This window comes from Neovison vison, chromosome 14 (genome assembly GCF_020171115.1).
Source record: "Neovison vison isolate M4711 chromosome 14, ASM_NN_V1, whole genome shotgun sequence".
Taxonomy (NCBI): domain Eukaryota; kingdom Metazoa; phylum Chordata; class Mammalia; order Carnivora; family Mustelidae; genus Neogale; species Neogale vison.
Window position 1 is genome coordinate 31,880,738 of NC_058104.1, and position 27,313 is coordinate 31,908,050.

Genomic DNA, 27,313 nt, shown 5'->3' on the forward strand with positions numbered 1-27,313 from the left:
CCATCAGAGAGCTTTCTATTTAAGTACTGTGGTATTTTTAAGGACAGGCATCAACATTCTGCTTGTTGGTTTGGCCACATTAATTTGCATTAGGACTCCTACTGGGTTCTCATTTCTGGCCTAAGGCCCAATTTCCATGCCCATCTGTGGGACCATGGTAACTAAGGGCAAAATTTTAAAATCTGAGAATATGAAATGTAGATGTAAAAGTCACAAACTCAAGATGCCCCACACCTTCTTCCCCAGAAGCTTTTCCTTCTGGAATTGTTATTCACCCTTTGCATCTGGGAGGGAGGGGGTGGGCAGAGGTTACCTGTAGCAGCGGTCCGTGAGGGGAGTAATCACCAGCCGGGGGGAGTTCCCCAGGTACTCATAGCCATACAAGGCTTCTGTGGTAATCATCTGCACCTGCACGTCCTTTGAATCCCAGTAGTAACGCAGCTGGGAGATCCACTGGAAATCGTTCAGGTCACAGATGTTATCCCCAGATAACTTGGCCACCACATCACGAGCTGTTGGGACAGACACAGACATGGAAACACACAAATGCAGAGCTGTCAGCATACTCCCATGCCCACAGACTGCTCAGAGGAGGTCTGAGGACATCATCTAGGCCAGCAGTCACTCTCCACAAACAGTTTCAGACTCAACCAGCCTCCCTGCCTACCCCTAACCTGCACATACCAATTTCTTTTGGAGGCTGGTCTTTGCTTCACCCGAGAAGCCAGGCAAAGAATCTGCTGTGTTGTCAGTAAGCAGTACAGCAGAGGCAACAAAAATGCATACTCTGAAATCAGATTGCTGGGATCCTAATTCTGAATCTGCCATTAACTAGCTACGTGACTTTGGGCAAGTTGCTCAACCTCTCTATTGAGCTGCATAATCTGTAAGATGGGAATAACACAGGATTAACTGTACATACAATTAACCCTCGAACAACAGGGAGGCTAGGTGTGCCCACCGATGGTACAGGAAAAAAATCTGCATAGAACTTTGACTCCCCTCACACTTAATTACTAATAGCCTACTGTCAACCAGAATCCTTACAGGTAATAGCCAATTAACACATCTTTCGTAAGTCACATGTATTATATACTGTGTTCTTACAATAAAGTAAGCTAGAGAAAATATTTAAGAAAATCACAAGGAAGAGAAAATACATTTATAGTATTGTATTTATCAAAAGAAATTCCCATGTAAGTGGACCTGTGCAGTTCAAACCCATGTTGTTCAAGGATCAAAAACTGTATACACACACATATATATACCTACACGTACATATATATGTACATATGTAAATATCTACACATCTACATGTATATAGATAGATGAAAGGAAGAAAAGAAAGATTATATAAATATTAGATACTGTTATCATTCCCAAATTCTTGGGGGACTGACCCCGAGAGCTTTGCAATATGTAGTTACCCCAAATGCTGTCATATCTCCAGTATGACATTTTTGGCCATGTTCTAGGCTTCTAGGATATCCTAGGAGAAAACAGTCAGCTTGGCCTGATGCAGTTGGCAAGGGAAAGGGTCTCATGAACCTATGGTTAGATATAGACTTTCCATCTGGGGGCCTGAGAAACCAGATGGGAGATATACTTCTGGGTTTCCTTCTTTCTTTCACAGGATTATGAGCCTAATTTAATCTTCTCACAGTGATGGGAGGCCTTGATGTTGAAGAGTGCACAAAGATTTCTAAGAAACATTAGCTATTTTTTAGGGAACTCTTAGGTGAGAGCTATTGAGATCTCAGAACTAGGACAGTAGGGGTGGCTGGGTGGCTCAGTTGGTTAAACCTCTAACTCTTGATCTCAGCTCAGGTCTTGATCTCACAGTCGTGAGTTCAAGCCCCATGCTGAGCACAAAACCTACTTAAAAAAAAAAAGTAGGACAGCAGCTCTAATTTAGTTATCTCAGAAATAAAACTTTGTAAAGGGATGTTTCTGCAAGTCTACTGCCTGTCTGCGAAGAGAAGTCTTTGTGACAGTGAAATCCAGAGAAGAGTCCTTCAAGATTATACTGACAGCTCTTCCATCCTTCCTGAGGAATTTAATTCCCCTCCAGGTTCTTGAGCGAAATCATAAAATGGTAGCAGGAGTAGGGGTGACCATGAGGGACCCAAGACGAAGGCAAGTCTCAAAGGGGATGCACACGTGATGCAGTGTGTATGTGCATGTATGTCCCATGCATACAGGTGTATGTGCGTGTGTGCATGTGTGTGAACACAACCACCCGGGGCAGTAACCACACCTGTTCTTCCTGCCAAACGAAGGTCACATTTTTCTTTCTTTCTTTCTTTCTCCCTGATTTCATGCTAGTCTATCCAAGAGAAATTAGATTGAAATTAGATTGAAATGAGCATCAACCTTAGGGAGAATAAGATGCCACGAAATGCCAGGAGGAAGCTGGGTGTATGAACAAGAGAGACACTGTTTCCAGGCAACCAGCTAGTCCAGCCCTAGTTTCCTTGGTGGTGATGGAGTAAGGGTGAGGGGGTGGTTTGTTTTATATAAAGACCCCAGTTCTTCCTCCTCCTTCCCTTCTTCTTTTTTTTTAAAGGAAAGTGCTGGAAGGCATTATCTCTCTCTCCTGCTGACTCCCTGCATACACTGCCCCTTTCCAGTCTCTTGGATTTGGAATCAGACATAGAATTACAATTAAATCAATTACATCAAATTATAAAACAACCTCTGCTCCTTAGTAGCTGCTGTATGCCTCTGGGTAAGTTATTTACCTCAGCCTCAGGTCCTTTATTTGAGAAGTGTGTATAAAAGTGAGATAATGTGTGTCAAGCACTTAGCACAGAGCCTGGCACCTGGTGAGTGTTCAAAAATATTAGCTATGGTCAGTCTTAAGAAATCATTCTAAGATGGTGAATCTCAGAAATGGCTTTAGCTGCCATTGTCTCTGTGAGAGGCCTGCTTAGAGGTTTCCTGGAAACAAGGGTGGGGATGGGAGGGGAAAACACACTGGAGATTCACAGACGCTCTGGCTTCTCTCCTTACCTCCTCACCTTACTCTTCAGTTGGAGAAGCCCCTCCCTAATGGCAAAGGGGACCCTGAACCACTCCATCCAGGGGAATGGAGAACAGCAAGCTTGGCTGCTATTCTTAGACAGTCAGCAACGCCAGGGAAGCCTCCTTGCTCACCGTGGACATCAATGACCGTGAGGGCCCCGAGGGTGAGTCGAGCCCCACTGCTCAGCTTCCCTCGGACCAGCTGGACGATCTCTGCAATCTGATCGTTGCTCTTTTTCAGAAAATCCTGGCAGGGGCATAGGTGGGGACAACTGGTTAAATTGGATTCTCCTCTGTTAACCCCCTCTTGGGGAATGGCACCCTCTACCACCCCATGGTCCAAGCCATCCCTCCGGGTGCCTTTCCCTTACCCCTTAATTAATTTCTAGACAAACTGCAAATGCATTATGTTAATTGAAAGAAGTCAAATTTCAAAGGCTAGATACCTTGATTTTATTGTTATGATATCGTGGAAAAGATAAAACTGCAGGAGCAGACAGCAGATTGGTAATTGCCAGAGGCATGGAGCAGGGAAGGAGTTACCCCAAGGGGCTTGAGGGAATTTGAGGTGGGCATGGAACAGTTCTGTATCTTGATTGGGATGGTGGTTACACAAAAGGATGTGTTTGTTCAAACTCAGAACTCTATACTAAAAAGAGTAACTTTTACTGTATAGAAATTACACAATAGATATGAATTAATAAAAAAACCTGAAATTTTTCAGATTAAGGGAGACACAGGGGATGTGAAAACTAAATGTACGTAAACGATAATCCTGGAATGGATCCTGGACCAGACAAAAAAGACATCAGTGGAGCAAATGGCTAAATTTAGTTTAGATAATTTAACAGGTTTATGGATTAGATAGAAATGTATCTTGCATCAATGTTGGTTTCCTGATTTGGATAACTGTAATGTGGTTATTTAAGATGTTAATGTTTGGGGATTCTGGATGAAGGGTGCATGAGAATTCTTTGCATTATTTTTGCAACATTAATTGTAAGGCTGGCATTACTGCAAAATAAAGAGCTAGAACACAGGGGCACCTGGGTGGCTCAGTGAGTTAAAGCCTCTGCCTTCAGCTCAGGTCATGATCCCAGGGTCCTGGGATTGAGCCCCACATCGGGCTCTCTGCTCAGCGGGGAGCCTGCTTCCTCCTCTCTCTCTCTCTGCCTGCCTCTTTGCCTACTTGTGATGTCTGTCTGTCAAATAAATAAATAAAATCTTAAAAAAAAAAAGAGTTAAAAGACAGAAATAATTGTAAAAAAGGAAAAAAAAAATGGAGACTAACTTCATAGGTTCATAGCTCACCTTCCCCACTTCCTAGCTAGGCAGGTCCAGGCAAAAGATATTAACCCTCTGAGTTTCAGTTTCCTGGTCTGTCGAGTCTAGATAATTACAACTACCTCTTGGAGCTGTTTTGAAGATTAAATGAGATGGTGAAGCACTTGGCACAATGTGAATAAAGTACGCAGTAAATACTGATGGTTGTTGTTATTAATAAAGTACCTGACATGCAGCAAAAAACAAACAGCCTTTTCAGTGCTTTCCCACTGCCTTTGCTGTGGGTCTGGAAAATCCCTGGTGATAGGGCTGCTTCGCACATCTTTCTGAACCACACCCACATTCTGGTCTCTCTCTCTGGAACACTCTTTCTCCTGTTCTTTGCTTGGCTAATTCCTATTTATATTTTATGTCTCTTCTTAGACGCCATTTTTCTGGGAAATTGTCTCCACTTCTAATGCTTCTCTTATTTCTGTCCTTCCTCCCCATGCTTCCTGGATCGCTGTACTTCCTTATCACAGTTCTAGCAAAGAGACTTTTTATCTCCCCCAGTAGACTGTAAACCCATGAGGACAGATGCCATGTCTCTCTCATTCAACTCTAAATCCCTTTGCCTAGTAGCCTCATTCCAGCATGGAGCAGACGTCAAACAAATATTTGTCAAATGAACAATAGATGGATGGATGGGTGGATGAATGGCAATCCCATACCAATACCTGCTCCCTTTAGGATGCTGAGCCACGTTATTCAGCATCCATATCCATCAGGGCAGGGGTGTATGATGGGAAGCAGTCTCCCTTTTTATAGGTAGGAAAACGGGGGCACAGAGATGCAGTCACAAAAATCAGAATTTTTTAGTGTTTCAAAAATTTGAAATGAAATACATGAAAGCAGTTTGCAAGTGTCAAGTGCAATATGTCTGTAGGAATTATCAACATGGAATGTGTATGAATTTGAACCTTGGTCAAATGCTCATGTTCTAATTTTAAGGTATAAAGCAAAATACAGTAAAGTGAAATATTTTCTGGTCCACAGCCAGTCATCTATGGGGAGAAAGAACAGAAGGTCTGATAAGATCATCATGGGAAATGATACCATGGTGAAAAGTTTAAGAATGAATTACCATTCATTTCTTCAGTAAATATTTATTAAGCACCTACTATGTGCTCAGCATTGCAATAACCCCAGGAGATACAACAGTGAGCCAAACAAACATGGTCTCTGCCCTGTGGGGTTCATAGCCTGGGCTCTAGTACTGACTAACTTGCCAGCATCTCATTTAACTCTCCCACAATACAGTACTATGAAGTTGTAATACAACGTGGTGTACTGTAGCACATTATATAGTCAAGGAGACTGAGACTCAGGTTAAGGAACTTGCCCATGGTCACACAGCTAAAAAAGGAAAGTATCAGAATTTGAACCCAAGTCCATCCAGGTCTTGAACTCTCAAACACTGGTTTCAATGGCAAGAGTTAACTGGAAATATACAGGCCTGGATCTGAGGACAAGTAGGACTTGAGCACTCTTGGTCTCAAGGGAACATGGAAGGAAGAGCTGTAGGTGGGTTTGTGCCCAATTCCAGGTGGCAGGAAGTGGGTAATGGTGAAGGAGGAGGGGAAACAGGACCAGGTGATCTTTTGGCCCAGGAAGAAGACCAGAGGTCTCTGTTGGTGGAAATTCTACTAAGTTGACCCTTGAAAGCAAAGACTGATACAAACTTAAAATACCGCAGCCTAGAATTTCTGCCTGAGAAGGACCAGGGTGGGTATTACAACAGAGAACTCCATGGGTCAGTTCCAACGCCAGATTCTCCATCCCACTGTCCCCATGAAAACCCTAACTTCTCTATGCCACGGTTGGATGCTGTGATTTTTTATTGTTTAAAAAGCATGGCTACTTTAATTATATGTCCTTCAGATCCTAATCAAGCTTGACTCTCCTCCACTAGCTTCAAGACATGCTCACTTACTGGTAGGGTCTTTTCCACCAGGGCTTGGGACACCTCCTTGGTCCAAAAGATGGAAGAGACACAGATGACCACTTGGCCAGGCCACTGCAAGACCCACTGATTACGCCGTACCTGGGAAAGTGCAGGGGGTCATGTGGTATGTCAGTTCATCCTGTGGGACCAAAACCCACTTCTGAAAAACACTGCCCACCGCCATATCCCCTCAACAAACACACAACCCTCCCCCACTCTTGGAAGCTACTAGACTTGACATCTTTGGGATTACTGATTTATGCCTTCCTCCCTGAATTTTTTGAAAAACAAAACAAAACAAAAACAAAAACAAAAAACCATCAACAATCTCATCAACTTCTTTTTTTTTCTTTTTCCTTAAGCTCCCAATCCAAGGATTTTACATAGTTATCATCAAGGTGTTTTCATAACTACCTTTTCTGAAGGCTACACAATGTTGCAGTGCCGGGCCAGTTTTCTCAGCCTAGCCCAGAACCCCAACCCCCCAAACTTGTTTTTAGACTACCGATGTGGCAAACTACACCAGAGGGCTGAATGTGGCCTTGCATTTGTTTTTATAAATAAAGGTGTACTGTAACAGAGCCTCACCCATTCTTTACCAATCATCCACAGCTGCTTCTGCACTACCAAGGCCAAGCTAAATAGGATGTGCGACCCACAGAGCTGAAGACATTATAATAACATTTGCTGACTCTTGCTCTGGATGCAATGGCATGAGGTTCTTCCATACAAGTCACCGTTTATCTTTTATTTACATTTAAATTAAATTTAAATGTAAATTTAAAAATTCTTAATTTTTATTTAAAATAAATCATAGGACAAAGGACCGGCCTTTCATTTATAATGCAATCCTTCTAAGAGGGACACCAGGGTCAGTACCCTGTACTTTACTAGGAAGGTGTTAACTGAATATTCTTCCGTTCGATGGAAGGGGTCGTGGGGGTGGAGTCCTGAAAAGTAAGAATAAAAAGCACCCAAAGTCAAGGAGCACAAAGACCTGGTCTGCCTATATTTAACCTTGCTAGGAGCTGGCTGAAGAGTGATCACCAACAGCTCTTTTTCTTTTGGCTTTCTTTGGTCATACCTGTTTCCCCTAATACTTGGGGAGTTTAATGAATTGTACTGTTCATGGCATGTGTACTATAAACGAAAAGCCTAGAGGGAGAAACGCTTAATTGGAAGGTGCTCTAAAAAGACCTCTGCCATCATTTCATTTCACAGAAGGGACTTGTAGCTAGCAGCCAGAGGGTTCTGGTTCACCATCTTGTCTTGTGCCACCTGCTTCTAATTGTAAATGTTTCACCAGAAATATGTGCACCACCCCAGGATTCCGAGGGAAAGAAGAAAGAAGCACAGTGGGGTCACGGAAGGGTCAGGTGTTACCCAGCAGGATCTGGGTGGGTTTTGGTAGAAGGCAGAGGGGTGCTTAGAATTGATCCATTTAATCTTCTTCCCAATGTTGTTGTCGCTGTACTAACACCCTGGTACCTGTACCCCAATTCTCATTTACCTGGACATATGCTTCAATCCCAAGTCTAATAACCTCCTGCATACTGGCAATCATCATCCTCTCCACCTGCTGGAGCCACTTCTCCACCATGCCCTATAGGGGTGAGACAAAGCAGCCACAAGTTAGCCAAGCCCAGAGGGAGGGATCATGGGCAGATCCAGCTTTCTCTCTGGAGGAAGGCTGGAGGGAGGTCAAATTGAGGGACACCCCCTCAAGCCAATATTCTTTAATTATACGTGTTATATTTATTTACTTATGTCTATTTTTTTATTCTGAGAAGTATGTGTGATGTAAATGGAAAAATAGGGAATACTTAACATGCATTTCATGTCATTTTCTGAAACACAACTTCTTAGGAAGCAAGTGATACATTTATGTTTCAGTTCATAAAATAAATTGCTCATTTCTAATGAGTTGTCCTAATTCTTGTCTTATTCTAGTGGTTTCCAAACTTTGCTGTGCAGTGGAATCATTTCGAGATTCTTAAAAAATATGGACTCCTGACTTCTGTTCCTAGCCATTCATGCAACCTGGGCATTTGGATTTTGTTTTTAAAAGCTCTACAGGTAATTCAAATGTGCAGCAAATAATTCAGTTTTAGAATCTCAGGTCACTGTAGCTCTTAACTTCAGGCACCTGTTAGCTGGCTGGGGTCTATCTATTTGGCAACGTGACTCCTGGTTATTACAACTTAGATGTGTGGCCAGCAAAAATGCCTGATGAAGTAAAGCCAAGAGTGCTTGTCTATTTCTACTCCACGGTGCTGTCATGTTCAGCAGGAGTGGGAGAAATTTACATTTTACTCATTATATAAGGACACTTTATAAAAACCTGAGTAAAATAGCATTGATTCCATAACTTTTTTTAAAAAAGATTTTATTTATTTGACAGAGAGATAGAGCACAAGTGGACAGAGCAGCAGGCAGAGGGAGAGGGAGAAGCAGGCTCCCCACTGAGCAGGGAGCCCGATGCAGGGCTCAGTCCCAGCACTGTGGGATCACGACCTGAACCGAAGGCAGCTGCTTAACCAGCTGAGCCACCCAGACACTCCAATTCCATAATGTTTTATTGACCTTTAAAAACACCTACCCCATGTAAGCCTGATGATTCACAGACCTGTACCCCTGGGGAAAATAATATTATATGTTAATAAAAATAATTAAAAAAACAACACCTACTCCAGCAAGCTGTCTGACCAGATCACTTTTTTTTTTTTTTTTTTTTTTGAGAGAAAGAGAGAGACAGAGGCAGACACACACGAGCAGTGGTGGTGTTGGGTGCAGAACAGAGGGAGAGGGAGAGAGAGAATCTTAAGCAGCCTCCATGCTTGGCACAGAACTGACACAGGGCTCGATCTCATGACCCTGAGATAATGATCTGAGCCAAAATCAAGAGTTTGACGCTTAACCAACTGAGCCACCTAGGTGCCCCTGTAAGCAGATCGATTTTAACTGGGCTGTACTCACGGAGATCTGAACAGCATCTGCTGTTGGGTCTGATGCCTACTATTGCCTCCACATCAGGTTTGGTTGAAATCCTCCCATAACTTTAGAGGGTTGCGTGGATTGCAGTATAACCCCCAACGTAGAGATGAGCAAACCGAGACTCAGAAAGATTACTCAATCTCCCAGAGTCACTGACCCAGAGTCACAGCTCGTCAGTGAGCTGTGAAACCCAGGTGTTCCGCACCCAGGCAGTATGGAACTTGAGTCCAAGCAAGGGCTTAAACAATCAATATGCTCTCTGCCTCTCTCTGTATTGCTCTGCCAGGGAGAAAAGAATGAAAATGAGTAAGAGGAGAGTTACTTTGGCTTGAGCTGGGTAGATTTTCTGTTTGAATGGGACGGTTTCTTTTTCTGAGCTTATCATTCCCACAATCTCCAGACTGCTTGTAAATTCTAGCCTGGCAATTCCTTCAAAGCACTTCTTCAAATGTGGTTGCACACGGAGGGGGTCCTTCGTCTCGGACAAGATCTCCAGCAGCTCATCGTTTGACAGGAAGAAGAACCTATTTCAAAGCAAACGAAGATGGCAACTGGAGTCTCTTTTGAGAACTTCTTTTCCCAACAAGGTGATATTCTCTAAAGGGAGAGGACACCCCAGGAACACCAGCCATGTTCTAGAGTCTTTTTAAGGCACATTCCTTTTCACCGTTTTTCATCTGGGGCACAGAGTGTGGACACAGTTTGGACTCAGAGCAAGAGAAAGTGAAAAAGCTGGTATATATGAATTTAATATGGTTTGGGCATAGGATACTACCTTTTGGGACAGTGGTTCTGAACTTTGGCTGTACTTTAGAATCACCTGTGGAGCTTTTTTAAAAAACTTCAATGCCAAGGTTGCACTGCCCAGAGTTTCTAATATAATTGATTTGGGGTTGGGTCTGGGGATTGACAGATAGATAGATTGATTTGAAAGATTTTATTTATTTATTTGACAGAGACAGACACAGTGAGAGAGAGAACACAAGCAGGGAGAGTGGGAGAAGGAAAAGCAGGCTTCATGATGAGCAGGGAGCCCAATGCGGTTCTCAGGACCCTGGGATCATGACCTGAGCTGAAGGCGGACCCTCCAACCACTGAGCCACCCAGGAACCCCACGACTGAGCCACCCAAGCGCCCGTGGGGATTTATATTTTTAAAATCCCAGGTAATTCTAATATACAGTCAGTACTGAGAAGGAGAGAGAAGACCTCCTTATCTTTCCTTATCTCAAAGTATGATATGTCACAGGTGTGAAATATGAAGTATGCTATTAAGGAACCTATCTGATGTGTACAACAAAGGCAAAAGGAAATGTAGGTGGAATTAAATTTCCTTACATTTTATAGCCCATTGACAAATACTTGAGACAGGCAGAGTGTGACACTCCTCCAGGAACTCACAACTGTCTTAATGTTAATGCTTTGCTAAAGGCAAAAAACAACCTTTGCTTGACAATAGCCGGACCTCCAGGATCCTGTAAGTCTTAACATACGACAATCCTTTTGGAAGCTTGCTTTGTCTCTACCCCCCCCCCAAATTTACAAGAATACAATCAACTGTTCCTCATAATCCTGGGGGCAGCTCTTTCTGCCCATGGGTCCTGTCTCTGTGCTTTAATAAAACCACCTGTTTGCACTGAAAACATCCCAAGAATTCTTTCTTGACTGTTTGCTCCTGGACCCCACAACATATCACATCACTATACATGCAGAGGCTCTGACCATGTTTTAAGTTAGAAATGATAAGCTCGGGATGCCTGGGTGGCTCAGTGGGTTAGGCCGCTGCCTTCAGCTCAGGTCATGATCTCAGGGTCCTGGGATCGAGTCCCACATCGGGCTCTCTGCTTGGCAGGGAGCCTGCTTCCCTTCCTCTCTCTCTCTCTGCCTGCCTCTCCATCTACTTGTGATTTCTCTCTGTCAAATAAATAAATAAAATCTTTAAAAAAAAAAAAAAAAGAAATGATAAGCTCATTCTCTTTTTTTTTTTTTTTTTAAAGATTTTATTTATTTATCTGACAGACAGAAATCCGAAGTGGGCAGAGAGAGAGGGGGGAAGCAGGCTCCCTGCTGAGCAGAGAGCCCGACACGGGGCTTGATCCCAGGACCCTGAGATCATGACCTGAGCCAAAGGCAGAGGCTTAACCCACTGAGCCACCCAGGCGCCCCGATAAGCTCATTCTCTTGCTCAGACCCTTCAAGCAGCAACCACAAACCATGAGGAAATACTAAAGGTATATAAACCTTTATTGTAACCACCAAGCTGAAAGTCCCGTAATGGAGGGACCACACGATTATGGTCTTCAATGACTATGGTGGATTATAAAAATGGCCACAATATTTATGGCTCCTCTCTACAAGAGGTAGAGTCTGTTTTCACATGTCTCATACTTGGCCTGGCTCTTTGTCCTGCTTTGGCCAACAGACTGTAGTAAACATGAACTCATGCAAGTTCCAAGCCTAGATCTAGCTGGCCTTGGGAATCCCACTACCACCACTATGTGAATAAATCCAGGCTAGCTTTCTGGCCCTACTACCCTGGTGGCCCCAGCCAAAAGGAAGCCAACCACTAGACCAGTGACTGAAGCCATCAACTACCAGCTGGCAAAAGTCATATGAATGAGCCCTCATGAGACCTTTGGAACCATCTCAGATCAAAGGAACTGCCTGGCTAGACCAGAAGAACCATCCAGCTGATCTCAGCCCTATTTGCAAACCCACAGAATTGTGAGCTAAATAAATAGTTGCTGTTTCAAGCTTCTATGTTTTGGGGAGGTTTGTTACACAGCAAAGAAAACTAATGCATTATAGCTGCAGTGTTGAGCAGGTAGAAAGAGCTCAATAATTATTTTTTGACTGACTAACTTACCAATAATTAATGATATCCATTTCTCCCACTGCCAAGTAAAATTCAAACAGGTGGTCTCTATGGATTTATCATGTGTGATAAAGCATATGGCTCAATGGCCATAAGAGTCTTTAAAAAACTTGTTATCTACCATAAAATCGTTATTTAGCACTCTGCATTTTCAAGATAAAATTAATTTCAAATATGTGAAATTATTCAATAACATTTTCCAAAGTGTTTTCTCAGAGTGCTTGACTTTATTCTGTAAAAAGGCATAAACACACATTGAGAGAGAGAGACAATGTGTGTGTGTGTGTGTATGTGTGTAACGTAGGGAACAAACGAGTTTTAGAGATGTCAAATAACTCAGTATTTTATATAGACTGCCTGGATTGAATTCTGGCTTGTCCATTTACCAGTCTTATGTCTTCTGGCAAGTTACTATTTCCTTGTTTGTAAAAGGCAGATAATAATAATGTTTTTAACCTCATAGGATTCTTGTGAATTTAAATAAGTTAATGCAGGTAAGGCACTTAGGCCAGTGTCCTGACATACGGTAACTGCTGTGGCAGTGTTGGCTATTGTTCATATTTTTATAAGGAATAACACTAGGAGGAATAGGACTAAAAGCCCAAATATCAGGGGTTTCCTCTTCCTAAGTTTTGTGCTTCCAAACTGAAGTTCCTTCCACTATTTGTGCTGTATTTGTGTTGCCCAATCCTGAAGACATTAGCCATATATGGCTAGCTACATCACAAAATTAATATCAAATAAATAAAAATTTCACTTTCTCAGGTACACCAGGACATTTCTGAATCCTACACAAATCACTTTTTAAAAATTTGTGGTGGAAAGCAAGAAACTAACTTTGTCTCCAAATAAGGGAACAATGAAATTTCCTTTTCTTAAAACCACATTGGGATCAAACCTACATCCAAATGACATGGAATGACCATCCATGGTGAGCTAGACATGGACAGATTATCAGGGGCAAGGACCCTCTTTTCTGGAACCAACCCTCTAAAATGACTTTGACTTTTATGTAGAAGAACACCAGTTCTTGTGGAGAAAAAAAAGAGTCAAATATTTATAAGCATACCTACCAGAAACTACAACATTTGATGGAAAAGATATTCAACTGACATTTCTTAAACAGTTTAGACAGCCAAATGCTTTACATGCATTATTTCACTGATCTACATAAATATATGAGTAAGAGCCATTATTGTATTTCTATTTTACAGTGGAGAACTGGAGGCTCAGATAGACTTGCTAGGATCTCGAGAGTATTAAGTGCAAGAGCTGGGACTCAAACCAACATCTGTTTAACTTCAAAGTCTAGGCTCTTAATAATGACTACTATGTCCCTTCAGTTGGGTATTGGACTATGATGGTTGGCAACGATGTAGACTTGACCCCTGCCAGTGTCCATTCAACTTCATTTTAAGTAATGACCATGAAGACATGCCCTCCCCATGAAAGCGGTCTTGTGGAGAATGGAGAACCAAGAAAGACTATGAAATAGGTTGGTAGAAGCCAACTCTCAGGATGAAAAAATGTAATTCTACCTATAAATGGGTCAAAAAGGCAACTCCAAACGAAAGAAAAGTACCAGATACCTGGGAAAAAACAGTCTCTTCTTCTCCAAGTAATCATTCAGCCCCTTCTGGATGTCCTCCAACAGAAGGTTGGCTTCTTGAAGCTTCTCAGCCATCCTTGGCTGGTCTGCTGCGACCAGAACCCTGGTATCTTTCACCTAGGTTCCATCAAAGAAAGTGAGAATCACCATGGGGGTCCCGGATTCTGACACCGACCACTGTAGCGAGCGTACAACCAGTCCAACAAACATTGACCTCCTGGCCCAGCTAACTTAGCCTCCTAATCCTGCAAGGGTGAAATGCTCATACAACACAATTCTAATCCTTTGGACATGTTTGGCTCTTTCCTCTACAAAAATCTTCCATTTCATGCAACTCCTTGGAGTGACCTTTTATTTGTTAGATGCAATGCTGCCGATTTAGGAATTGTTTAATAAAGTCAATTTTCTCTTTAAAGTTTAAAATAAGCCAATTTGATCTTTAATAACTAAGATCAGTTGAATTTGTGTTACTTAATACTTGCAACCAAAAAATCTGAACTAAAACAGAGTTGGAGGAAACAGGATATCATGAATCCTGGCTCCACTTGCTGGGCAATATAAATGCCTAATAGAGTGGATAAATTTTCCTGAGATATGTCCTCTACAAGGGAGCCCTAATGGAGCACATTTGGCTTCGAAAAGGAAAAAGATACCATCTCTTAATAGATACTCCTGATTGCCTTGTATACCCAGTGAACTCACCCTTCAAGGCTTGTTTCCAATGTTGCTCCCCTTTGAAGGACTTCCTTGTGCCAGGCAACAAAGTCACTCTCCTGTGTTCTAAAAGCTACTTGTGTATATACTCCTACAATAGCTCTCCTATTTACCTAAGACTCTCTCCTCACAAGACAGTGACTAGGCAGAAATCATATTCTTGTCATCTTCAAGTATTTTCTGACTGTTAATTCGATGCTGAGTATCAAGTAAACATTTGTTAAATAAGTAACTGAATATGGAGGAGAATTTGAGTTCTAAAATGATCAATCTATAAAAGTTTTATTACATTATCCTGTGACAAAAGTCTCCTACCTTGTTAGGAATGAGAGCTAAATTATACAGACTGCTAACAGTTGCCTCTAAGGAGGTGGGCTTTCAAAAGGCCTCCATTCTCTGTATTACTTATCTCTATGTTCGAATGTTTAGTAACAATAAGTTTCAAAATCAGAAAAAAATTTATAAAAATATTTGAATTTGGAAAAAAATCTGGTTTACTTATAAATTTCAAGGGACATGGTTATTATGCACAATGAGGAACATCTGTACGGCATCCCACATTCCTGATGGTGAGATGTGCTAGGGAGTTAAAAACTTACCGCTTGGGACATGATTGATTTCCAGTAACTATCAACAATGGAAAATTTCCTGCCCTCTTCTGGCATCTGGGCTATGATGTCCTCTGAACTAAAGATTGGTTCCAGGTAGAGCCAGGTGGCTTGGCATTTCAACCAGGCATCCAAAATTTCCTGCACACGAACCAGCTTTTCTTCCCACTTCTGTGAATTTAGCATTTCATATCTGAATCATTAATCTGCCACTTTGCAACACAGGCCCACTGACTGAACAAACTGGATGGATTGGTTCATTCATTTGCTCATTCACTTGTTTAGCAAATACTTGTTGTGTATTTGCCCCCTATGTTCTGGTCATTGTTCTAGGCATTGTGGATTCAGCAAAGAAAGTAACTGACAAGCATCCTTGCCCTCATGTAGTTCTTTTTCTAGTGGAATAATAACAATAATAACAGCCATAATACATCTTCTGTGACCAGTGATGGTCTGAGTGCTTTAAGTGAAACCAATTAATCCAACAGATTTATGAGGGAGATATTATTACAAAACTCACTTTACAGATGCAGAAACGGACATACAACAGTTCAAGGAACTTGTCCAAGGCCACATAACAAGGGGTGAAGCCAGAATTTGAACCCAGGCAGTCTGGTTCCAGAGTCTGTGCCCTTAGCTTATGCCATTTCTATAAACAATGAGCAGAGGAGGCCAAACCTGTACCCTTGTGTAGTTTACATTCTAGATTACTCTAGCCCATAAAATACTTTCCAAATGTATTTTTATTCAGTGCATTAAAATCATCTCATCTTCTCTTTTGGCAGACTGTTGCAAAGACACAGTGTGCCATATGCTTACTTGGATGGTTATGGCTTTCAGTCTTGTGTTATTTATTTTTTCCAATCAGGAAAAACTGAGCTTCTTTGTGAACTGAACTTAAAAATCTTCTCCCTCCTCCAACAAACCCAGAGCTAATAATGAGACATCACAAACCCTCCACCTCATTTCCTCTTACCCGGCATTCTGCTTCTATTGGTTTGATGAATGGGGAGCCACACATGGTCTGGGTCTTTATCACGTGATCATCAAGTAATAACTGAATGTCATCAACTGCACACAAGATGCTTGTATCCTGCAAAAAAGATTTGCTGAGCTGTCAAAACCATAAGACCCCCCCCCCCAATTTTCATGCTGATCTCCAAAGGCCCCACAGCTCTGCTGTCCACCCAAGTGGGGCAGAAATCTATCTCACAGAGGATGGAATTTCTATTTTCTTCCTTCAAAGTGTGTGTGTGTGTTTTTTTAAAGACTTATTTATGAGAGAGAGAGAGCACACAAGTAGGGGTAGGGGTAGAAGGAGAGGCAGAAATAGGATTCCCAATGAGCAGAAAGCTCTGTATGGGGCTGGATCCCAGGACCTCAGGATCACAGACCTGAGGCAGACACTTAATAACAGACTAAGCCACCCACCCTTCCTGGAAAGTGTTCTTGAAGACATTTATTCTCAACCTCTTTCACAGAAATCAAATATGATCCCAGCCCATATCTGCAATTATTATGTGTTGGGGATTGGCAGGGTGGGGGAGGGGGACAGCATGTTGTTCTATCTTCTCTATGTTCTACTTCCCTGGCCACTTGCTTTGCTGGCAAGCTGATCCTCAGGTGGGCTCAGCTGCTGACCTCAATGGTTGGCCGTTGACCTGTGGTTCCCAAACTGTGTGCTGAGAGGCTGCTGGGCACTGCAGACAACTCAGAAATTTCATTCAAAAATGAAATACAAATTTTTTTCTTTTAATTTATATGTATTTTTTAAAAGCAGTTGTGGATAGGATACAACTACTTACTAGAGTTGTTTGAACCTAATTACTTCATAAACAAAGCTGTTAGGAATTTCTTTTGGACCAGGGAGGGGAACTATGAAAAAAGTACTAAGACACAAACAGCGCCACAAACAGAAAAAAGTTTGGGAACCTCTGCCTATACTCTGCTTTATTTATTTATTTATTTATTTGACAGACAGAGATCACAAGTAGGCAGGGAGGCAGGCAGAGAGAGAGGGGGAAGGGAAGCAGGCTCCCTGCTGAGCAGAGAGCCCTATCAGGAGCTCAATCCCAGGACCCTGGGATCATGACCTGAGCCGAAGGCAGAGGCTTTAACCCACTGAGCCACCCAGGCACATCTATACTCTAAGTTTTTCCTAGTAGTACAGGTTACTGTGCCGTGAAGGTCAGCTCCGACGAATGGCACTCTTTTTCCCAGGCCACCTTGGTGAGCCAAGCTGAGAGGAGTCTGCCCCTCTTCTGGCGGGTCTGGCCTCGCTGGCTCTGTTTTCACTTCCTTGAAGCCTACATCTGGATGGTTAAATTGGGGCTAGGATATATTCTCTCATCTACCTACCAGTAGCTTCTACCAGTAGCTCTGCACTGGAAGGTGTATCTAGCTTTTAATAAAATGATACTGTGAGTCCCTTTGCCTGTCAAACCTTGCCTATTAGCTGCATCGCGCCTGGGTGGCTCAGTGGGTTAAGCCGCTGCTTTTGGCTCGGGTCATGGTCTCAGGGTCCTGGGATCGAGGCCCGCATCGGGCTCTCTGCTCAGCGGGGAGCCTGCTTCCTCCTCTCTCTCCGACTGCTTGTGATCTCGCTCTGTCAAATAAATAAATAAAATCTATAAAAAAAAACACAAAACTCTTTTAAGATGGGCCCACCGCAACTGAGCTGTTCCCAGGTTCCCTAGCTCAACCCCTTGACCCAGCCCAACAGCCTCCAGCAGTATCTAATCCCATCAGGGGGTGTAGCACCAAGTTGTTGCTGACGCCCTCAGGTGCCCGGTCTTGCTGAGAAACGCCCCAGTTCTTTTCCCTTGCATTGGCTCAGCTATAGTTCTTATCCACACGAAATCGAGGTGACGTGACCATTCGAAGTAAAACAGTGAAGAAGTCCCCAAAAGATAACATCAGGGCGCTTGGGTGGCTCAGTGGGTTAAGCCGCTGCCTTCGGCTCAGGTCATGATCTCAGGATCCTGGGATCGAGTCCCGCATCGGGCTCTCTGCTCAGCGGGGAGCCTGCTTCCTCCTCTCTCTCTCTCTGCCTGCCTCTCTACTTGTGATCTCTCTCTGTCAAATAAATAAATAGAATCTTTAAAAAAAAAAAAAAAAAAAAAGATAACATGCAGCCTGGAGGACAGGGAGATTCTCAACCTGCACTGCGCGTTAGAAAAAACAGGGCAGCCTGAAAAGAAATATATTGTTTTGAGATGCTTTAAGCGTCGTTGACCAGGATGTTCCTGAAGGACAGTGGTGGGTAAGCCCTCCCTGGGAGAATTCAACAGTCTCCTTCAGTTCCTTTGCACTGAGAAAGCTTGTTGCTCTGAATCAAAAGCCCTTTCTCATTTACAAAATGCACCCTTCCTGTGGGGCCTGGAAGGAAGAATGACTGGCACATGAAGGCAGATGGGAGGAAACAATCTAATGCACAGGATAGTGATTACAGACAAGACCGCATTAAAAACTCCAAAGTTGCTAAGAGACTGATCTTAATTGTTCCCACCACAAAAAAGAAATGATAATTATGTGACATCACAGAGCTGTTCGCTAACACTAGGGTGGTGATCATATTGCAATACATAAATGTATCAAATCAACACTTGTACACCTTCAACTTATACAATGTTGCATGTCAATTATAGCTCAATAAAAATAAAATTTTAAAAAAAGATGTTAGGGATCCTTCCTTCCTGAGCTCTGCTGCAATTCTGAACGACTACTCTCGGTAAGCTATAATAAATGGGCTGCTGTCAGGGGGCTGGGCGGTGGAACTGACACTCACAGTGTCTCTGTACTTCATGAAGTTGAATGTCATGTTAACCCAGTCTGACTTCATTTTCTCCAAGTTTTTCTCCAGAGAGTATTCCTTACTGGCGGCTGCACCAATGGGCTCCAGTCTAAAGAGAACACAGCAACAGCAACGTCAACAGGAGGAGGGCAGTTAAAACACGGCAAAGGAGGAATTGCGGTTCACCCTGAAGACAAATTTAAAAGGCCCTTAATTTTACGAAAATGTTTACTATCCAACTCTAAGATGCGCCAGCTAGCTCTGATGTTTTGCAGGGTTTCTTACCCTCAGCACTAGCAGCCTGTGGGCTATATTATGGGCTGAACTGTCCCCCCTGAAATTATGTGTTTAAGTCCTAAATCCCAGTATCCTAGAATGCGAGGTTCCCTATTTGAGATAGTGTCTTTAATGAGGTAGTTCAGTTACTGAGTAACGAATAGAGTTGTTGATCACTATATTGTACACCTGAAACTGATATGTTAACTATAATGGAATTAAAATTTTTTTATTTTAAAAATTTATTTAAGTTCAATTAGCCAACATAGAGTACATCGTTCATTTCAGAAGGAGCATTCAAAGACTTATCAGTTGCGTCTAACACCTGGTACTCATCACATTGAAATTAAAATTTTAAAAAAGAGGTAGTTCAGTTAAAATGAGGTCATTAGGGTGGCTCCTGATCCAATATGACTTGTGTCCTTAAAGAAGGGGAAATTAAGGGGCGCCTGGGTGGCTCCGTGGGCTAAAGTCTCTGCCTTCAGCTCAGGTCATGATCCCAAGGTCCTGGGATCAAGCCCGCATTGGGCTCTCTGCTCAGTGGGGAGCCTGCTTCCTCCAATCTTCCTGCTGCCTCTCTGCCTACCTGTGATCTCTGTCTATCAAATAAATAAATAAATATCTTAAAAAAAAAAAAAGGGGGAGATTAAGATAGACATAGGCAGAGGGAAGACCATGCAAGGATACAGGGAAAAGGCGGCCTTTTGCAAACCAAAAAGAGAGGCCTCAGAAGAAAACAATTCTGCCAACGCCTTGAACTTTCTGTCTTCAGAACTAGGAGAAAATAAGTTTCTGTTGTTTAAGCCACACAGCCTATGGCATTTATTATAGCAACCCTAGTAAACTAATATAGGGTTGGAGAGGGGGCTGTCTTATACATTGCAGGACGTTTAGAGCATCCCTGGGCTCTACTCAAAGGAGACACCAGTAGCAGACTGCCTCTGTTCCCACCTCTTGTCAGTTGTGGCAACCAAAAATGTCTCCAAATATTGTCAAATGTCTCCTAGTTGTGGGTGGAGGAGAGGTGTCCCCAGTTGAAAACTACTCCTTTAAAGCCATTAAAACAAGACCTCTTTTTCCCCCATTTGCATTTACTCCTTACTCCAGAATTATTATTGACTTCCTATTTGAATCTTAGAACTTCTGTTAACCTACATGATGGCTTTGCTCTACTTCTTGTCCTAATTATTTTTTTTCTTACATAATCTCTACACTCAATGTGGGGCTTGAACTCACAACCCCAAGATCAAGTCGCATGTTCTACCAAAAGAGCCACCCACTTACCCCTGTCCCCACCTTTTTAAAAACCACTGCTATTTTCCTGATATGCTGGATCCACATCTATAGCCTTTCTGTACCACAGAAAGAGGGAAGACAAGTTTCTTTCTTCATGCTTCCACTCGGGGAGATGGGTCCTAAACTCAGGTGTGACCTGGGAATTGGGAAGAACACAGAAGCCAAGTACTTGGAAGGAGAAGGAGGGGTTAATCTCTCTGCCTCAGCACTTGTCTTCCATTGCAAGCCTGACTGCAGAAGAAACAATCTGGTCTTTCCAGGAAACTGAAGCCCAGACGAAGCAAGTGATGTGCCCAGAGTCACATATGCAGCTGGGGAGTGCCAAAACCAGGTCTAGACACCAGTTGCTCTGGCTTCTAATCCAGTGTTTCTTCCTCCCCTACAATGTACCTTTTCCCCTCTCCTTGTCAGAAGGAGCAAGAGAATTATTCACATGTGGTCAACCAAATAGGACCAACTAAACAGAGCTGAGAACCCTCCTGCAGCCTCATTCAGGGCAGGGGAGCAGGCACATTCCAAAGCATGACTAATCAAGACCTCAGCAGCAGGGTCAGCATCCTAAATGTGGCCTTCTTGGGAGATGACCACAATGAGTGTGCATGTAGGAAATAATTAATAGAAGCAGGTGCCAACCAAGGTGGGTGTGAGACAAGGAGGGGCTGCGTGGCTGTACCCAAGTCACCTGACAGTCCTTAGGTCCCCCCATCGGCATACACCCGGGATTGTCGGTATAATTAAGTAAAATGTTTGGAACATGCTTTAGGACTTATACATTTTGCAAATAATGCACAGGGGAAGGATTAATGGGTTTGGGGGTTCTTGAAGCCCATCAAGAGTTTACCTTACACAAAAGGGCTAAAGAAGCTGGTGAACTCTGTGCCACATGTGATAACGCTGCATTAACTGTGGGATGGGGGTGTAGGGGGACGTCCCAGCTCACTCACAGGTAGTGGCTGAGAACTTCGATGTTAACTCAGTGCAGGTTACATGCCTTGTCTCCTAATCCCCACCGTAACTCTAATCACCCAGCTACTGGTCTTCTTCCCACTTTACCAGATAAGGAGACTGAGATACAGAGAGGTAAACAACTTGGCCAAGGTGTTACCACATTTGGGTTTGTCATAGTTGAGCCCACTGGCATGGAAAGTGGCACAGTTACTGGGTGTTTACTTGTTTTTTTCGTCTCCTTAGATGGGTTTGTTCTTTAGGTGGTACAATATGGCTCTGGAGTCAGCCAGTCTGGTGTTAGGTCTTGGTTCTTTCAGTTACCTCTGTGACCTCTGGCTAGTTACCTAACAACTTGGATCAACTTATTTCCTCATCTCTAAAACAGGGTGATAATAGTAGCTACAACCTTGGGTTAGAGTGAGGGATTGGTTAATGTTTATTAAATTCTTGGTCCAGCATAAATATTCAATAGCTGGTATCACTTGGAAACATCTTCAAGGGGGAAAACGGGGCCTTTTAATGAAATAACTCACACCTGGTAGAAAGGCACCTGTCTCCAGGTTGCTCCTCAAAGACAGCCTGTGATGGTGGTATGGGGGTGGAGAGCATCAGAGCATTCAGGCGGCAGAGAGATTTGGGGTCTTGGGAGCACATTAGATTAGACCCATCATTCCCATGGGAATGGAGAAGGGGAGACGGCATGCATCAGAATCACCTAGAGCAGTGCTGCCCATTTGAGATCAAAGGTGAGTACCCCACTTTAAAGTTTTCAGAAGCCATATTTTTAAAAAGTAAAGAGAGGGGCACCTAGGTGGCTCAGTGGGTTAAAGTCTCTGCCTTCAGCTCAGATCATGACCCCAGGCTCCTGGGACTGAGCCCCACATCAGGCTCTCTGCTCAGCAGGGAGCCTGCTTCTCCCTCTCTCCCTACCTCTCTACCTACTTGTGATCTCTGTCTGTCAAATAAATAAATAAAATCTTAAAAAAAAAGTAAAGAGAAACAGGGGAAATTAATTTTAATAAATAAACTCAGTATATCCAAAATATTACCATTTCAACATGCAATCAATATTAAAACTTATTATTTTGCTTTATTCCTTAGTAAGCCTTTGAAATCCAGCTCCTATTATACTGCCAGCACCTCTAATTCAGAATAGTTTCATTTCAAGGGCTCAGTAGGCTGGTGACTCCCACACTGGAAGGTGCTGACCTGAAACACTAGCTAAAACACAGACTGCAGGGTCCACACCCAGAATTTCTCATTCAGTAGACTGGGATGGGGCCTGAGGACGTGCACTTCTAACACGTTCCCATGGGATGCTGATGCAGCTGGTCTGGGGACATGCCCGGAGAAGCGTGTGTGTCAAGTTAGACCTGAACCCCACTAACAGGGATTCTAGTCCACGTAATACAGCACCTCCCATCTTCTGCTCCGAAAGAGGTACAGACAAACCATCAGAGTCCTCAGAATATCTGGTCCTGAAAATAGCAATATCAAATAGCACCAATTCCTGCATACAGACTCCAGGGGCATTCAGAGAAAAGGAGAAAGCAAGTGAAGAATTCTATCACTTGACTTGGTTTTTGAGACTCCTCTTTTTTTTTTTTTTTTTTTTTTAAATTTTATTTATTTGACAGAGAGAGAGAGAGAGTAGGCAGAGAGGCAGGCAGAGAGAGAGGAGGAAGCAGGCTCCCCGCCAAGCAGAGAGCCCTATGTGGGGCTCGATCCCAGGACGCCAGGATCATGACCTGAGCCAAAGGCAGAGGCTTTAACCCACTGAGCCACCCAGGCACCCCTGTTTTTCAGACTCCTAAGGGCTCAGAGAGCCACTCCTGTTTGTTTAAAAAGAGGAAACTGAAGCCCAGGAAGGTGGAATGATTTTACCTGAAGTCACTCAGACCAGAGATTGGAGCTCAGTTTCCAAGAACTTTTTTTTTTCCCCTTTGAAATAAAATCTGACAATTGTCTAGTCACAATCTGTCATCCACTCAGCAACTGAAAGTGAGTTTCACCAGGAACTTAAGTCACCCTGAACCAGAAGGAGAAAAACAGCCCAGTAGGAGGCCAGTCATATCTTATGGGGATTCAGATACTTGGACTGAAAAGCTTCCTGAAGGGGGGAGGAGGAGTCTTACTTGTCAACGAATTTGCCAAACCCGTATTCCAGCATATTCGAGAGGCAAGTTGTTTCTGTGGGCTTTATTTCATAGCCGATAATCTCACTGATCTGCAGAAAAGAGAGGAAAACAAATGCGTGTTGTCCAAGGTAGTAGCACTGGCCAGTAGATTTTCCATGAGGAGAGACGTGTTCTACTCCCCACGGTGCCTTGTAGTAGCTGCCAGTCACATTTGGCCATTGAGCCCTGGAAATGTGGCCAGTGTGACTGAGGAACTGATTTTTAACTTTTATTTAGTTTTACCTACCTTAAATTTAAATAGCTGTAGAGAGCTAGTAGTTATTGAACTGGATGGTGTAGGTCTAAAAAAAGTGGGAGGCAGCCTAGGGCCCACACTGAATTTATCTGGCCTACTGGGGATCACTGCCTATCAACACTTGCCTAGTGCCAACTTGTGAGTACCCAGGGGGGTGAAACTAGATCCTGGTTTGTTTTTGTGCTCCCAGAGCGTAGTGCAAAGCTGCAGTAAGTGTTTGCTGAGTAAAAGGAGGAAGTTATAAGCATATGGGACAGGCAGACCCCCCCCAGCTCTACAATCTGAGGATGCTGGAAAGGAAGAAGAAACCCCCTCTGCCCAAATATCTTTCTTTCTACCTCAGCGTGCTAACTTGCTGGAATGGTTAGCACTCGTTGTGCCCATTCCTATGGTGTAAATACTGCCTCATGCATGTATTTTAACTGAAAATATCCCGGAAGGAGGTCTCACATGAAGTCACCTAACGGCTTTGAACACTTTTCTCAAGGACTGAGATCTGGGAGAATGAGGGTTCCATGTGCTCATCTTAGAGGAGTAGGAGGTCCTGAAGGATAATGAGGCTCTAGGAGAAACCTCACCTGCTGCCCACCTGTCTTTGTCCAGTCCCAGGAGGATTATAGGATGTCAGAGGGGGAAGGAATATGAGAGCTGGGTCCTGTTCTGTCTTATTTAGCCATGTGTCCCTGAGGCCTGGCATTTAATAAGAATCAGTAAGTGTTCATGGAGTGAAAGCATGCGTGAACCAGCTAATTCAAATGGCTTATCAATCGGGTCCTGAGGACACCTGGAGGACCACCAAGATAATAGAAATCATAGAAGTAATTAACATTTACTGAGAGCTTACTAGGAAGTAGGCAGTGTTTTAAGACCTTTATGCACTTATTTCATTCCCCCAATATGATAAGGAAGATACAAATGTATTATTATTCCTGTTTACATATAAGGACACGGAGACAAAATAAGTATCTTGTCCAGCTAATAAATGGCAGAATTGTAACTTGGACCCAGTTCTGCTTAAAATTAAGCTCTTCTCCATCACATCTAGTGAGTCTCTCAGGTTGTCTATGTACAGTTGTGAAAGTTATACACTGCATAACTCTAAAAAGTACAATTCACAGTGTAGTTCACAAAAACCGCATTTCCCCGAGTTGCGGAGTGCACAACCTGCACAACTATTCCTGGTGACCCTGGACTTTGAATTATTCTCTAATACTTGAAAGTGCTCTCTCTAGGATTAAATGACATAACTATGTGAAGCACTAGGCATAATACTTGGCCCATAGGAAAGACTCAGAGATTAGTTTTTAAAAAATTCCTTTTGTTAATTACGGAGACTAACAAAGCATCTGTTTTTCTAATTCTAAAATAAAAGCCTACAGCTGCCCTGTCCAATATGGAGCCATCAGCTTCTTGTGGCTATTGAGAACTTGAAATGTGATTAGCCCAAACTGAGATGTGCTCTAAGTGTAAAAGCATACACATTTCAAGGACTTAGTATGAAATATGAGGGAGAACACATTAACATTTTTATATTGATTATCTATTGAATAATAATATTTTGAATATGTTTGGTTAAATAAAATATATTCATAAAATTTATTTCACCTCTTTGTGCCTTTTTTTTTTTTAATGCGGCTACAAGAAACTCTAAAATTAAACATATGGCTCCTATCATTTCCATTGGGCAGCACTGTCCTAGAGAGCCAGCCTTGGTACACATCAGTGTGGTTTCCTCTTAAGGTCAAATGTCACCCTGTTATCTTGTTTTAAACCACAGTAACAACCACTTTGCTGAAATTTGTGCCCTAACCCAAGGGACTAGCCCTTCCTGCTTAAGTTCTGGGAAATGATCAGAAACCACAGCACAGCCGCCCCACATCCCACGTCCCCGGAAGATCCTGTAGCCTTAAGAACTAGAGGTGGTTTAACCTTCACAGTCCCCTGCCACAGCTAGAATTGGCACGTATAGATCTCCTGAGTTAGGCATGAGGGCAGAGAATGGCTTCCCCAGGCTGGTGGCCATCAATGGGATGGTGTGTGGTTTGACCTACAGTGCAGGCAGGAAGAGCTCTGGGTGTATTTGGTGATCTCTCTCCTTTCTGAGCTCACTTTTAATTATTCAGGCCCTTGGGTTTCCACTTTAGGGGCTCATTACTCAGGGGCCTCCACCCTGGGTCCAATACTCTGCTCTTATCTACAGCTTACTAAACCCTTTAACCTGATATCTCTTGCCCCATTTCCCCCAGTCAAACAGACCTAGATTGCAATTCCCTCTCTCACCACTTACTAGCTTTGTGATAATTTACTTACGCTCTCTAAGCCTCAGTTTTCTTAAAATCTGTGGAATCAGGCAATGATAGTTCCTGCTTCAAAGGGCTGTTGGGAGGATAAAATGAGGGAATCCACACAAAGTATATAACACAGAACCTTGTTCATTGGTGTTCAGTATGTTTGAGCTATTACTGTTACTGCTTTTTAATTCTCGAGTTTTTCCAATCTGTCCATCTAAGTGATCTGTAAATGAGAATTAAGAATGTCTAGGAATGGTTGGGATTTTTAAAAGTGCCCACATGTGAGAAGAGCATCATTACAGGGAAAGCACCAGGCTGAGAAGTTTCCTGGAATGGTTGTTTAAATGTGCCACTGATGAGGGCACTTTCTATAGTGTCATCTCATGGAGAGAACCCAGCATTACCAAAGGCAACTTGTCTATCCAATCTCCCCAGCCCTCCAAATGGGTCAAAGTTCTAGTTGGGCTAGGTTCATGGGAAGAGGCGCCCTAGGAGCACCTTTAAGTGGGAGCACTTCTGCTGGGGCAAGGCAAGACCAGAAGTCTGCTCAGATGAACCCTCCCTTGTCCTCCTTTACACCCTTTTGCTTAGGTGTTGCATTTCAAGACTTGCTGGGAAATTAAAAGCAGTTCCCTTTAACAGAAAACTTCAGAATCTCTCACGTATCAAGATCTCTGTATTCCCAGAGAGATCAAAATGCTCCTAGCTCAGACTTCATTCTCTGAAAGGTAATGCGTGTGCTGTCAGATTGGGTCCTTCCCAATGACGACCTCAGTCATGTGCATGGCTTCCAGAGAGGAATTCCAGGCCAAATCATAGAGAAAACTGCCTCCGGAGAGGCAGTCTCATCTCCACCTCCAGACAGAGCAACTTCTCAGTAGAGGACGTTTCAAGGCCATTGCTAGCCCTTGAACGTGGTGATTATTTTAGAAACACAGCGAGTTTTCCTTTTTCTGCTTAGTGTTCACACCGCACTTATCACCCTCACACTTGGTTGCTTATAAAAGTCCCAACTATTTTTAGGGAGAATATTTATTATTCTCATTTATAGACTCAAAGGGCTGAAAGAAGAGTGAAATGTTATTTCTGAACATAGCCTGTTGGACAATGAGGCTCTACAGTAGAGTCAGCCCAAGCAGAAACCATCTGGCACCCTCAGGAGGCCCCCAGAAAAGGTGTGGCTCT

General features: G+C 43.1%; 1 protein-coding gene across 1 annotated transcript in view; it reads right to left on the minus strand.

Moving 5' to 3' along the window:
• DNAH3 (dynein axonemal heavy chain 3) overlaps positions 1–27,313 on the minus strand; it is a gene marked incomplete at its 5' end in the record, with an annotated part of 176,584 nt that overhangs the window by 92,668 nt on the left and 56,603 nt on the right. The window contains 10 exons of the mRNA XM_044232901.1: positions 314–512; positions 3,157–3,271; positions 6,281–6,391; positions 7,803–7,895; positions 9,609–9,810; positions 13,750–13,886; positions 15,083–15,262; positions 16,068–16,184; positions 18,879–18,993; positions 23,540–23,631. Coding sequence (XP_044088836.1) covers positions 314–512; positions 3,157–3,271; positions 6,281–6,391; positions 7,803–7,895; positions 9,609–9,810; positions 13,750–13,886; positions 15,083–15,262; positions 16,068–16,184; positions 18,879–18,993; positions 23,540–23,631 — 1,361 coding nt within the window. The remainder of the gene's footprint in view (positions 1–313; positions 513–3,156; positions 3,272–6,280; positions 6,392–7,802; positions 7,896–9,608; positions 9,811–13,749; positions 13,887–15,082; positions 15,263–16,067; positions 16,185–18,878; positions 18,994–23,539; positions 23,632–27,313) is intronic.